Below are 15,345 nucleotides of genomic sequence, written 5' to 3'. Positions count from 1 at the left end.
GAAAGGAGGGAAATAACTAAAGCATTTCAGCAGGCAGGGCGACTCTGAGTGGAGAAACTTATTAATTATCTCAACTTTAGGTGCAAACTCCCAGGAAGAAAATTGAATTAATTAAATACTAATCAGCACAACTTGATGTGCTGAGGTTTAATTATCTGAGTCTCTCCTGTATGGGAGTTAGAGAAGTATGAGGATTTACTGCAGACACGATGAAGTGCATGCTTTCCATGGGTTGTTAACTTTCAGCTGACTGAGTCATGGCAGTCAGCACTAAGTGTCCACAAGTAGCCGAGCAAAGTGGTTGAGGAAGGTGTACTGGGGTGTTTTTCACTCAGTGAATCAGGAACATGTTTACGCATCATCTCATAACCATTACTGAAACGGCAGGTAGCTTGTTAGCAATTATGGGTCAGGCCAAAGCCACATACAAACCCCAATTCAGTAAAAGTTGTGTAAAAAAAAAACAACAAAAAAACCCAATAAAAACAGGTTACAGTGATTTGTACATACTTTCCAACCTATAATCAATTATATTTGGAAAAAATGGGATGTTCAAACTGATAAACTTCCTTATTTGTGGGGAAATAAACACTCATTCTAAATGTGATGTGCAACAAGGTCCAAAAAAGTTGGGACAGGTGCAAAAAAAAAGACAGGGAAAGTTGTGCATTGTTCAGAGAACACCTGGAACATTCCACAGGTCAGTAGGTCAATAAGCAAAAGGTGATATACCATGATTAGGTATAAAAAGAGTGCTTAAAGAGGCTCAGTCATACATAATCAATAACGGCAGGAAGTTTTCCACAGTGTGGGCAAATTGTCCATCAGATTATAAACTAGGGCTGGGCAATTAATTGCAAATTAGATTAAATCGCAATATGGTCTGCTGCAATTTTCAAATTGCAGAAGTTGCAATATTTCTCTTACTTGAAATGTTTAAAAAAATACCAGTTTAATAAATCATTTTTTGCAGTGGCAGAGAATTTATGCACATTATGCAAACATTCAAGTGTCATTTCTTTTATAATGGTTCACAAATCCTCCTTTTTGTGTTTTATGTATGTTTTTCTTTATCAAAATGAGTGACATGAAAATGATAATGTCCTTTAACAAAGCAAATGACATCACATTTGCAATACAAGCAAAAATAGTTACCTCATTCTATCTAAAACTGATAAAGCATGTAACTTAGAAAAATGGTCAAATGATGTGCATGGGGGTTAAGGCAACACCGAAAAGATGCATCAGTGGACAGCGCTGAATCTGAAAATCAACCATGAACATAAGTAGTTGTTTGTTTTTTGTACATTTCTCTATGCCTACACAAACTTGCAATTTTGTGATCCATCAGCTTTCAGCTGTGCTGCTCCCCCATTCAGAAAGGGATGCAGAGGGGGAGGGCACACACCAGTGATCTGAGTAAAACTGAAATGGGGGAATGCTATGCAGATGGATTATGTGGAATTTAAGGGTTTCTATTATGCATTAAAACATTCTTTGTATTGCTAAAAAAGGCTGTATGGGGTCCAGGTGGTGTGCTGCAAATATTTAATATTGGGCCATGCTGGCTAGAGATAAGGACCTCATACAAACCCACATAAACAAACAAAAACAGAGCTATCCCTTTAAGTCAGGGGAAGTTCTGGCTAAAAATCCCTCAAAAACAACTCAGATTCTGTTACTGGTCTTAATGGACTCGACACATGCACTGAGACTGATGTAGGAATGAATTATTAATTTCTAGCAAGATGTTCAGTGTGTTAATGAGAACATCTGTGAGCAAAAACAGTGACACAGCACATTTCAGTCTGGTGTAGCATTAACCTGCTGCTCTTCATTTACCAAATCTGAAACTAAACACAGATGTAAAGAGAAAAACATAAGCAAACCAACAGTAATAAAATGAGAGACTGCATTCACTGAAACCCAGTTTAAGATTTGGGCTGTTTACCTGTCCGAAACTTAAAGCTGTTAAAAACAACTCTTGGTACTAGAGATTGGTGAGGCCCTGCTGCATAGGCAGGCAGAGATATCCACTTCATTCTCATTTGCAGACCACAGTTTGATCAAATCTCACTAAAGCACTGATTTAGTCAAGCTGCCAGCAAGTCTAATGTGATGTGTGGCTGTAGGAGTTAGCAGCTCCTCCACTGGCTCTCAGCCCAGGACAGTGAGACTCTACATCAGACACCCGACCAACATTAGAGCACCGATCAGCTGATTGATGTCCTCTGCTGCACTGTGTACTGGCAAGAGTCCACTAATGAAAAAAATGTGTCTTTTACCAAACAACGATGCTGAATCACTGGACACTTAATGACTGAAGGGCTTAGTAAAGCTGCATCTACATCCCAGTTCAGACCAAAGACTCACCACAAGAGGAAAGGTGTGTCTATGCGACAGGCTGCTCTGCAATGGTCTGAAAGCCTGCCAGTTCAAACCACTGCAACCGGAGGATATGATGTATCGTTGCCACAGCAACAACTCAAAGTCACTCACATTAAAATGATTTTTTTTCCCTTACTGCACAGTCTGTCAGTACAATAGGGCAGTAGTGCATATTCACTGGCCACCTCTTTCTCACTTTTCTTCTGTAAGACTGTTTACATGTTTTTGCCATGGATTTCTAGTTTCTGTAACTGTATCATTATGATATATTATTTCCTATAAAGTAACACTGCTCTTTGGTGGTCGTGATGGCCAATCGTGCGCTGCTTCATTTGGTACATTGCCTCTAAAAAATATTCACCCTCTTGGATGTTTTACCTTTTACTGCTTTAATAAATCAATCATGGCCAATAAAATTTGGCTTTTTGACAAAAAAAAAAACCCTCTTCAATGTCAAAGTGAAAACAGATTTCTACAGAGTACCGTCAATTAAATAAAATGTGTGGTGTCAAACAAATGACTGGACACTGCAATTTTACTGCTCAAGATCTGTCAGGTTGCCAAGGGATCAGGCGTGAACAACCCTTTTCAAGTCCAACAACAAATTCTCTATTGGACTGAGGTCTGGGCTTTGATTTAGCCACTCCAGAACATTCACCATGTTGTCTCTAAACCGTTTCTGTGTAGCTTTCACTGTATGCTTCCGATCACTGTCTTGCTGGAAAAGGAATCTTCTAAACCATGGTTTTCTTGCAGACTGAAGAAGATAGTCAGCAAGGATTTTCTTATATTTTGACATATTCATTTCACCCTCTACCTTTACAAGCCTTTTAGGGCTGGCAGCTGAGAAGCATCCCCACAACATGGTGCTGCCACCATCATGCTTTCCCGGGGAAATGGTGTGTTGGTGGTGATGTGCAGTGTTTGGTGTTTGCCGAGCAGAGTGTCTTGTCTGATGGTCAAAAAGCTCCATTTTGGTCTCACCAGACCAAAGAACTTTCTGCCACTTGACCACAGTCTCCCACATGTCTTTTGGTGAACTGTAGTCCATATTTAATCTGAGTTTTCTTTAACAGTAGCTTTCTCTTTGCCACTCTCCCATAAAGCTTTGACTGGTGAAGAACCAGGGCAACAGCTGTTGTATGCAGTCTCTCCCATTTCAGCTGCTGAAGCTTGGAACTCCTTCAGAGAAGTCATAGGTGTCCCCATAGGTTGTGGCCTCTCTCACTAGTTTCCTTTTTGCATGCTCACTCGGTTTGGGAGGACGGCCTAATCAAGGCAGATTTACATATGTGCCATATGTCTTCCATTTCTTGATGGATTTAACTGAACTCTGTTGGATGTTATGTTCCTTGGAACTTTTTTTATTCATCCCGGTCTTCTACTTTTCAATCACCTTTTCTCCGAGTTGCTTGGAGTGTTCTTTTGTCTGCATGGTGTAATGGTAGCCAGGTATACGGATCAACCAGTGACTAGAACTTCCAGACACAGGTGTTTTTATACTACAATCACTTGAGACACATGTCCTCCTAAAACCACACCTATTCCAACAACTTTGACTACATCACATCTCAACTCCTCAGCTTCTTACCTGCATGAGCATGTAATAGATGCCAGCCAGACCGTGGGCAGCCCCAATGTACTGCTTCTTGTGCCATTCATAGAGCAGAGGGCAGCGATCTGTCTTCTTCTGCTCCGATGACAGGGTCTTCCCCGATTCCACGATGACCGTTACCACCTGATGATTAGAGAAGAGGACGACCAAATTATACTGAGTTTGCACTGCTGTTACGGAAAAAGATCCCACATGCTGTGTCTCACCTAGCTTTATGTCTTTAACAATGCAACATGAAACTTCACACTAACACATCGGAGATAATAGTGTGACTACTACAGTCAGTTTCCTTTCCCATATATCTCACCTTTATCAAGACATTCATATCAAGACCATTTTAACAAGCTTAACATTGAGGTATTAGTGAGGACAGCTACATTTTTTGTGCATAAAGATCACTGCCTGTGCATGAAGAAATGCCTCTTTAAGTCTGGTTTCTTCATCCTTTTATTTATTCATCTACATTTTCATTCTTGTCATCTGCACTGGTCAGGGCAGCCATCCAATTTCACTGAGCCCTATTTGTTGACTGCAATGAAAATAAGGTCTATGCATCTTTCTATAGACAACAGCCCCTGAAGTATGTGAGTTTTCATATCAGTAGAACTTCTCATTGGATATATCGAATCACATGGACGGATACTGTCTTTGTAAAAATGTGTGCACATGCTGGGCAATCACCATGTATCTGCATTTATATATATGAGAAAAACACAGCATAATGCTTCAAAGACTGTCCCAGGGTAGGCCGTCTCCACTGACCTTTGATATCTATTAAAGACTATCTGAGCCCTACAAACATACGTCACTGCTTCACGTAATGTAAAGGCCAACATAGAAAACAAGCAACAGAGAGCCAAGGAAGCTGGAATACATCTGAAAGGTCAGTAGACTTACTCAGCAAGAGAAGCTCGAGATTGAATCATGATTTCCATTAGTAAAAATGAATCCACTGATATTAATATGTTAATTTTTAGGTTCTAACCTGTTAAATTTTGCTAGCTGATCCACAACTGTGTCCTACCACATTTACTTTGGGTCTGTTTTGGGTCATTTTATTGATTTTGATTGTAGATCACAACCAGGTTTGTTTATTTAGAAATCATTTCTCTTTTCTGTTTCTTGTAGTGACTATCATCAGGTTCCAAGCTGTAATGCATTGCAAATGCTACCAAATGCAGTGTGCCAGTTTTAATTGAGTAGCTTTGGCATAATTTTAGGTTGTTGGTTTATTTGCCTCCATAATGGTGATAGCCAAGGCCGGAGATATTCTGTTTATGTGACCATCCATATAGATGCCCATACAATCCTCCAGACCATTCTTGTTGATGCAATTTTTTTTTCAAAATGCCTTGATGATTTTTGCCAAACTTTGTGAAACTGTCCACTCTGATTTAAGGATGAACTGATTAGATGTTATAGGTCCCAGTTCAAGGTAATTGGGCTTCATGTTCACCCCTTAAATTTCAGTTTAGTTAAAAGAAAAAGTAGTTTATAGGAGTTAAATTTGAGGTTAATCCTTCATTTGCCCTTTCTTTATGAAGTAAAAATTTCCATGCAAATCACAAACTGTAAATGTACTGACATTACTATTAACATATTTTTGTCTTTTATTATTTAAAGGTGCAGTGTGTAAAACTGAATATCAACATCTAGAAGTGGGTTCTAGATTGCATTTCTCTGCTGGAAACTGTGGCAACCAGTTGAATTTAATGTGTATCTGTAATGTGAATACAATACAATACAATACAGTAACTTTATCCTTTTTTCCTCTATGTTACCATGGAAGCATGTAAAATTTCAGTTATCAGGCTCAAGTAGTACCACTAAGTGGTTTTAAGCTGCCCTGAAAACCAGTATCCCTTAATTATTTAATTAAGAATTATCACCAGTATGATTAGTGTTTCCTGATGATTTGTGGATGCCGAATTGGCAATGATCAATAAAAGCTCGGACAGTTTGTATGTAATATCAAGAGGTTTTACCGGGCACTGACTCAGTGAGATCAAGCTCCACCAGAAGAGGAAAAAAAAGAGCAGAATTTTTTTTAAAGATGACACACATAGCAAACTGCAGAGAGGAACATTTATCTATTTTTTAAAGTTGCTATTTATAGAAACATTAGGAAGCGAATATCACAAGAACTCCTTGATATCACATCCAGTGAATAAAGTCAGTAAATTCTGCAAAGTGAGGGCCACATGGAAAACATGCATTAGTGTACATTTCCACAGAAAAAGGTCTCCTGGTGACTGATGCCCTGTGAGTATTGACCTTTAGAAGACTTTTTAGTAATTCACATTTTGTGGTGGTAAAGCTGTAGACAGGGATGACGATGGGTGGGTGAACCAGTATGCTAAAAAATGTTATGTCTCTGATGACACTTGTTCAACCAGAAAGCAGCAAACAGTAAAATTATTTTGACAATTTTAGGAGACTAGGAGGCAACAGTACAGCACCTACTTTAGCTCTGTGAAGAAAGCAAAAATGTTAGTTCTCTCATTTTCTGAATTAATTTGCATCCAAGTCTGCCTAAAGCCAGGCATATGATTTCAGACCAACTCTTTGACAACTGGGGAGAAAGTCCAGCTCTTACTGTGCGTTTATGACGTACCACCATCATCATGATTTATGTGCTCTCACCATACGCTCCCATGGTCGTACACGATCTGAGTGCTCAAACTGTAAATTTGTGATGGGCTGTGACGATCGCAGGAGACTTTTATTTGAAAAAGTCTCACATCCTGAGGTTGAAGTGGTATAGTCATCCCTCTCTCTTGCTATATCTTTCTCGCACACACACATTACAGAGTCATGGCACCAAGCATATCTATTGGCTAAATAATAAATAGCAGCAGGAGGTCCAAAGGTGGGCCTATTTCTGGCTTGTTCATATCCTTTATTATAAGGAAGACACATCAGGAGGCATTTATGCTGTCGTCACAATACAATACTCCAAAGTTAGAGAATCTGCTCACTCACTGTGCAAATGTATACAGTCGGTGACCAAAATATAAAACATGCCAGAAATCCATCCAACCAGTCAGGAACAGCTGGTCAAGCTGCATGACAAACGGAACTCACCTGGGAGTCATCCCGACTTCCAGGTGAGTCCAGCAACTCAAATTCTTGTCTGAATTTGCTGAAAATCCCATGGTGTACACCTGGCATAAAATCACAATCAGACACCAGATAACATAGATAGCACTATGCAAGCAAAGTCTGACTCCCCCCTACATGTCTACTAAGGCTACAGCGGACACTGCTGCGTCACCTGTAGCTGCTAAACTGGCATAATGCTACAGGCCAATCCTATTTGAGAGGAGCATTTGTTAGCATTCAAGCAATGCAACAGTACAGTACATGATTGAAAATGTATTACAAATTGATAATATGTATCGGATTAACTGGTGTGGATTTAATCTTAAAGATCTCCGAAAAAGTGGTCCAGGTCCCAGTCTTGCTAGAAAAGCTTCCATCAGGGATCTGAAGCCATGGATAGCACCACTGTGACAACACAATGGCAGCTTAAAGAGGGAAAAAGTAAGAGGCTACAATTTATGGTTTAAAAGTGATTTCAATTTTATCAACCAGTGTCACTTTTTTTAACAACACTGGTCTAGATGGGTTTTTAACAAATACATACAGAGAATAATGAACGTCATGCTGCCTCCAAACTTTGGTGCTTTAGTGGGTCTTTTCTCCTTTGTTTGGTTCTTCTTTACTGGGCAAAAAATGGAAGCTTCTGGTGTAATGTTTCCAAGCAGCGACAACAAATTGATTTACAGTCTATAACAATAATATATAGCATGGCTATCCATCCATCTTCTTCCGCTTATCCAAGGTCGGATGGCTGTGGCAGGGATTAGTTAGGGATATTCCTAGCGGTATAATTACCTAGTGGATTAAACGTAAATCTATATTTAGAATAGTCAAAACTAGTCTAAAGATTAAAGAACACAAAGAGGAATGGGTGTGATGTTAGCCTGATAATACAGCGTGGCTAGCGCTAGCGCCGCCTGCCTTCGTTCCTCTTTGCAGATCAATATCATGCTTTGATATTTGGCTTCTTTTCACTTTGGGTGAGTAGTCATACGTGAGCTTAACCCTTGACAGCCCACATACCACTTCATTTCCATTTACTCCATTGGAAAACTGTCATACCACGGTCTTCCTACTATACACTAACTGCTTAGCCGTTAGCCATTAGCCACGAACGACCTTCTGATTGTTTACATCCTGTGAAGGGTCAGAGAGGAAGGCTGTGGCTATTAACTGAAGCTACAGCGGTCTCTAGTGGCAGGAGGTTTATTAAATAGCATTATAGACAGGATAATGTTGATATTTATTTTTAGTAGTAGTTCAAATAAATTTGTTTGGAATACATTTAAATTCAATTCATTTTTGTATTATTATTATTTTTTATTTTTTGCTTTTTAATAAGAGGAGCTGGGTGGTTTACTACAGCCTCGTGTAACCTCATACATTATACCAACAACAGTAATAACTGTTTGAAAAAAAAAAACAAAAAAAAAAACCTAACCCTAACCAAAGTAAGGTTTGTGCCACAGCTGCCCTAAATTAACAGCACTGGTAATTACCAAAATCATTTTTTTATGTTTCTGCCAGTGTTAATTTTGACAGCACTTTTTAATTTAGTTTTAGTTATAGTCTTTTGCCAAAAATATCTTTTAGTTTTAGTAATAATTTAGTTATCTAAATTGTTTTAGTTTTAGTCTAGTTTTAGTTGACGAAACTTCCCAACATTTTAGTTGACAAAATTTACAGTAAATTTAGTTGACTGATTGGATCTCTCCCAACTTACCCCGCCACCACGCAGCAAAAGCAGTTGTGACTGGATCTCCCCTGTATCTCATCCCACCTTTCCACACAGCCAAAGTAGCTGTGACTGGATATATGCCTAACTTGCCCCTACTTTCTACATGACGAAATTAGGTCTGACAGGATAAAATCTCTGTCAAACATTTTCGTCTTGTTTTTATTTGTTGACTAAAATGTCAAGTAATTTAGTTTTAGTTTTTTTCCATGTGCACTTGTTTTTATTAGTTACTGTCTAGTTTTCGTCAGGGGAAAAAAGGCTATTAACGAAAACTATAACCAAAATAATTAGTCAACAAAATTAACACTGGTTTCTGCAATGGTTAATACACCAATATGTAGAAGCTCTTTAACCCAAATGATATTTTTCATGCTAAAATATAATTATTATTGTTATCCATATATTTTCAAATTTATTGATTTACCAAAAAACTGAAAAAATAGTAAAGTATATTATTATTTCTTGATTAATATGTCAAATTAGTTATTTACTTGCATTACTGAACAGAAAAAAAAGTTTTAGTGGTTGAATGTTATGCTTGATTAATTTCTGACTCATTCAGTTTGAAATCCCTCATTCCTGTTCAAAATGGTAAAATGTGGAGAGCTCACTAATAAATGAAAGAGTCCACATTAAAGCACTTCATGATGCTGGATGGTCTTTGAGACAAATATGACAGGTGGTCTTACAAATTTGTTAAGCACTGTATATTTATCGGAATCAGTATTGGTATTGGCACATATTTATCAGAATTGGATCGGAACTGAAAAAAAGTGGATCAGTGCATCCCTACTCCTTGGCAGAGGTAATAAAACATTAAGGGGAATTAGTGTTTATTATGGGTTGCTAGTGAATTGAATTATAGTTGCAGCATTGTTCACACACTTCATTCAAAAACTGAGCTACATCAGGACAGATGATGGAATGAAATTACATAGTTCTTTCCCTATCTTTTTCTGTGCATACGAACCCATATATGCTCTCTTTTCCTCTCACTGAGAAAATACGATAAAACTAATATGAGACAGGATCTGATAATGAGAAGTAATGTTTTGTGTGCTTTACATCAGGTAAGACAGGCTGCAAATACACTAGCTGGCCAAAAAAAAAGTCGCCACCAAAAAAAAGGTCACACACTCTAATATTTCATTGGACCACCTTTAGCTTTGATTACAGCACGCATTCGCTGTGGCATTGTTTCGATAAGCTTCTGCAATGTCACAAGATTTATTTCCATCCAGTGTTGCATTAATTTTTCACCAAGATCTTGTATTGATGATGGGAGAGTCTGACCACTGCGCAAAGCCTTCTCCAGCACATCCCAAAGATTCTCAATGGGGTTAAGGTCTGGACTCTGTGGTGGCCAATCCATGTGTGAAAATGATGTCTCATGCTCCCTGAACCACTCTTTCACAATTTGAGCCTGATGGAATAACCTGGTCATTCAGTATATTCAGGTAGTCAGCTGACCTCATTCTTTGGGCACATAATGTTGCTGAACCTCGACCTGACCAACTGCAGCAACCCCAGATCATAGCACTGCCCCCACAGGTTTGTACAGTAGGCGCTAAGCATGATGGGTGCATCACTTCACCTGCCTCTCTTCTTACCCTGATGCGCCCACCACTCTGGAACAGGGTAAATCTGGACTTATCAGACCACATGACCTTCTTCCATTCCTCCAGAGTCCAATCTTTATGCTCCCTAGCAAACTGAAGCCTTTTTTGCATGCCAATGATTTGACCCTTCTTAAACAGACTAACATCTTCCCATGACCACAGGATGTGTCTTTCGACGTGGTTGTTTAAGACATGAGAAGTTACTCATTGCATCAGCTGGGGTTAAATAACTTCAGCTGCCAGGTGAAAGATAATCGTCCAAGCAGTAACTATCCAATAGGAGGCTCGTACCTATTTGCTAAGTAAAATCCAGGTGGCGACTTTTTTTTGGCCAGGCAGTGTATCTACTGTTTGCCTCTTATCACAAAGGCTACATTCTGTTACACCATGCTTAAAAAACACTGGGCTGTATCCATTTATATCCTTTGAATTGGGCTGGAAGGAATTGGGCTGGGAATTGAAAGGTCGCTGGTTCAAGGCCCGGTCGGACCTAATCTGAACTTTGGCCTGGTAGCTGGAGAGGTGCCAGGTCACTTCCTGAGCACTGTCGAAGTGCCTTTGAGCAAGGCACTGAACCCCCAACAGCTCAAGGCAGCGCTTCAATGAGAGCAGCAAGGCTATCACTCTGTCTATGTTTGTGTAGCATGTAAAAACAATAGTGTAAACTGTGAATTTCCCTTCAGGGATTAATTAAGTATGACTTTACTTTACTTTACTATAGATTGCACAACTATAACTATTACAATTGTAGAAACCTTGAGTAGAACAGGACTTGTCTATAACAGCATCAGCTGTCACTGTAATGTATTTCTAAATGTTTTGAAGTGCAATGTTGCTGGAGTTTGTCCAGTGAGTGGCAGGTCTGGGTTTTCATATTTCAAGAGTGTGTTGAGAATTTTTTTACAAGCTATCCTTCAGGTTTCTGTCAACACTGCTGAAAAGCTGGATTTCTACAATTATAAACAGCAAAAACATGTGTGTATATGTGTGTGTGGTGGTGTATTTCTAGTAGCTAGAGGTGCTGAGTCAGGAGTTTATTTAGTCCCCGGAGCAAGACAGAGTGAGTGGAAAAGAAAGGAAAACAGTTCTGCAGCAGCAGCAATACTTCTCTCATGACAGAGCAGATTTACAGCCAGCTTATTCATTTACACGTCACTTCACTCCTACACATCTATACTTAGATATACAGCCACCTGCCTCTCTTCACCTCGTTTGACCCATCTCTTTTTCACTCCAAAGTTATCTTTAATAGAGTATGCTTAAATGCCAAGGAATTCAACTTCATTTTTAAAGACATATGTATCTATTCCAGTGCATTCAGGTGCATGAATATACATGGGCTGAAACTCTGTTTGCAGCATCTCCAATGCCTAAGGGTACCTATCGAAGCTGCATAGATCTCCCTCTCTTTCTCATGCACACACACACACAAGCAATCCAATAAGCAATCAACTGTCTCTCTAGAAGGAAGAAAATGTAATTTAGGTGGAATTAATCTGTTTGCAGCATAAATTAATCACTGCAAACAAACTGAAGCCTGTGGGATTTCTTGCAAGAAGATTGAAAGAGCAAAGCCTAATTTAAACATTATGGGTAGGAGCGGCCTTGGAGTTCCCAAACTAATCCATGCTGAATTCATTCATTTGTATGTAGAATTTGTGCAGGGAAAATCTGATCTGACAGAGGCCAGAGGGGTGGGGGGTGGGGGGTGGGGGGTGGGGGGTGGGGCTGAAACACAGACGTGCTAGTTAGTAATAGATGTGGTTGTAAGTGCCATCGATTCTGTTAAATGCTGACAAAGGCTGTCACTGGGGCAGAAAAGCAGCCTGTTACATTTGGACATTATGTACAACAACCATAGAGCGTTTGATCTTCAGTGCTAGTCCCTCATGTATTTTCATTGAAAAGCATCATTCTGATCAGATTTCAGACAGTACTGATTATGGACATCACTGGTCTCAGATTATACAGGTTTTTTATACAGGTCTATCCGTGATGGATGTGAAACTTAATTAATGCTAAAGTTTTGTGAATACGAAGCCTTAGATCAGTTTATTCTCTGTACTGTAATTAGTTATTCATCTGCTTCTTACTTTAGGTAACTTGTGAAAAGATCTCTCTGTTGTTGTTGAAGGTGCTCTTAAAACTTCGGGCTGCAGCCTATTTTAAAACTAGATAAGCGCACCCCGGATTTCTGATATAATCTAGTTTGATTTTAACACCAGTTGAACTTTTATTTTATTTTTACTGTGGCGAATTCTCACAGTACAGCTCTAAACTTTTATATTTTGTCATATAAACTGTTCTAGACTAGATTTTTTCACACATTAACGTACAGTTACAACTCTCAACGTTTCCATACACATACTCCACAAGCACTTTCAGCTGAAATAAAGTTGTTTAATGCGTATTCCCTACTGATTTCTGTCACTCATCCTTTCTAAAACTCTGCGGCTGGACCAGCAGACTCGCACGGTCTGTGACTTCACATTCACGCTTTTACAGCCTGCCCACCAAGTGAGGGCATGGGTGTCTGCAGAAATGCAAACTATTTTTGGGTTTAACGTACCAAACCACACCAAATGGTTCTGAATCAAACCGGACCCCCTGATGGAAACAAGGCTTTAGTCTCGTCTCCCCCACTGAAAAAGGTATTCAACTAACACTTAAGTCATACTTTTAGTCTGCAAAATTAACACACTCAACTATGTAGTGCTCATAACAACGTAGGCCATTTGAAACAGGAGTATAAACCAGGTTTAAGTCCAGAGACAAACACTCACAAAAATCCAAAATAGCCCAGGGAGTAGGAGAATAACAAAATCTTGCTATGAAAAAGGAAAGTCTCAGAGGGCTTTGGAGAGAACAGTAAAAAAGAGAAGTTCTCTAAACAGCAGCCGGAGTGTGTTTGGTGAAGCACACAGAGTGCTGCTCTGCTGTGTGAGATGGTGACAGGTATACAAGCACAAAGGATGGTGAGATGAACAGCAGAGCAGCGCAGCAGGAAACTGGAGCTTTTCAGCATCACATATTTATTCCTTCGTTAGTCATAATGATACTTCAGTCCAACACTTCCTCGCCTGTGAGCCCACCGCTGCTGCCTCCTCTCTCAGCCCTCCTGTCCCACTGTGTCTGTGTACAGTCAATGTGTTTTTGCCTGGCACTTTACCAAACGCGACAGCTGGCCCTCAAGCTTCTGCAGTGAGTGTGTGCGTGCTTAAATAAATAATCAAAATAGAGTGTGGAGGGATTATTATCCACTGTGTGTGTGAGAGGGTGTGGAGGGGGTTGAGTGGGTGTATTCAAGTCCTCTGCACCCTGGATCACGTTCACTTTTTTCCCAACTTAATCTCCAACAGAAAGCAACATCGAAAAGAAAAATAAACATCAGGGCATCACCTGACATATAATTTCTAGTTCCATCGGATTTGGCTGTTCATTTTTAAGATTGTGATGATTATTATGATTATGAGGATTTAAGTTTTAACTTTTGATGCATCAATTATGGAAATAAGGGCAGATGCCAATACTGCTTTTTGAACTCATTTTGCGTAAGTATTGTTACTCTTTCTTACTTTGTAATTTTTAGCTTCCTCATCTAGGCCAGGGACCAAAAGTAGTTTTCAGTTAGCCTGAAATAAATAACTTGTTTTTGTTTTCAAACCAACCTCAACTTAAACTATAACATTATAAAAAGTCCTGTTCAAACCTTTGTCTCATTTGAAAATATAATGATACAAAAAATTACACACTACCTGGCCCTACCTCACAGTCTACTTCTTGGTTAGATGCATGTTTTTCTCTATAAAGATTAACACCTCTGCCTTGTTGCAGCTCAGTCGGTTCTTCTTCTCATCCAGGATGTGAGAAGCAGCCGATGGTGGGCATGCCTATCAGGTGTATGTTATGCTGCGCTTTAGCGTTTTAACATCCCCATCAAAACAGCAGTCCTTGTACCAGGCAGAATAGTGGATCAGATTCTGTCTGAATAGATAATAAGGATGCATGGTATTGGATTTTTGCCAATATGCCGATATTTACAGATTCATTTCAGCTGAGACAGACACCAATATGTAAATATGTTTAACAAAACTAAAACATCAATCCTTTGAACACAATTTAGGGTTTGAGGATGAAAAAGGAGACAAACTTTTTTTCTTAAAACACACTTTAAAGTTTAAAGAATGAGGATGAAGAAAGAAAAAGATCTTAACTTACATAGGTCTGTTGGTCCAGCTTAAAACTCCACTAATTTATTAGGATATATGGCTAAATTTTACAGTCGATATATGCTGATATTCACAGCCAAAATATCAGATGTGAATATAGGCGGGGGGGTTTACAGCCAAAACTTGTCAGACTGCTGTCTGTCATCACTTTTGTCATTGCCTCTCACAACAGCAGGTCCTTTAGGTTTGTCTGTTTTACACCCTTGACATACATTGGTAACTGTCATCAGCGCATGTCACATTATTTGCTGAAGGACCAATGGACCAATGGACTGATGACAGTAACAGGATTACCATCAGCTGATGCTAGACTGATTCATTGGTGCGTCATTAGTTCAAACTGAAGCCTATGTTGACACTATCTCTGCTGGTTCAACATTTTAAGCGTTAGTAGAGCATAGACTCTGTCATAGAATACAACTTACTTTCTAACAAGGCTACCTTTGAACCTCTGCAGAGCTGGTGCAATCCTTAGCGGCTGAGCAAATCTTTGTTTAGATGTTAAGCTTATTAGTAACATGTTTTCAGGGCCCCAGCTCTGACCTCGGCATGAGGATCCCATTGAAACTGAAGGAATAACTTTTTAAAATTATCATCAAAATTATCATTATTTCAGCATGGCCCCAAAACTCCCCCTAAATTGGCAGATTATTA

The 15,345-nt window shown here is 39.3% G+C and overlaps 1 protein-coding gene across 1 annotated transcript in view; it reads right to left on the bottom strand.

Annotated features, from left to right (window-relative positions):
* The window catches only part of lancl2 (LanC lantibiotic synthetase component C-like 2 (bacterial)), a 51,195-nt gene that overhangs the window by 17,098 nt on the left and 18,752 nt on the right, over positions 1–15,345 (bottom strand). The window contains exon 6 of the mRNA XM_041813970.1: positions 3,980–4,126. Coding sequence (XP_041669904.1) covers positions 3,980–4,126 — 147 coding nt within the window. The remainder of the gene's footprint in view (positions 1–3,979; positions 4,127–15,345) is intronic.

The sequence above is a fragment of the Cheilinus undulatus genome, linkage group 19 (assembly GCF_018320785.1).
Source record: "Cheilinus undulatus linkage group 19, ASM1832078v1, whole genome shotgun sequence".
Classification (NCBI taxonomy): Eukaryota; Metazoa; Chordata; class Actinopteri; order Labriformes; family Labridae; genus Cheilinus; species Cheilinus undulatus.
Note: the sequence above shows the minus strand (reverse complement) of the source record. Positions and strands in the feature narration are given on the sequence as shown.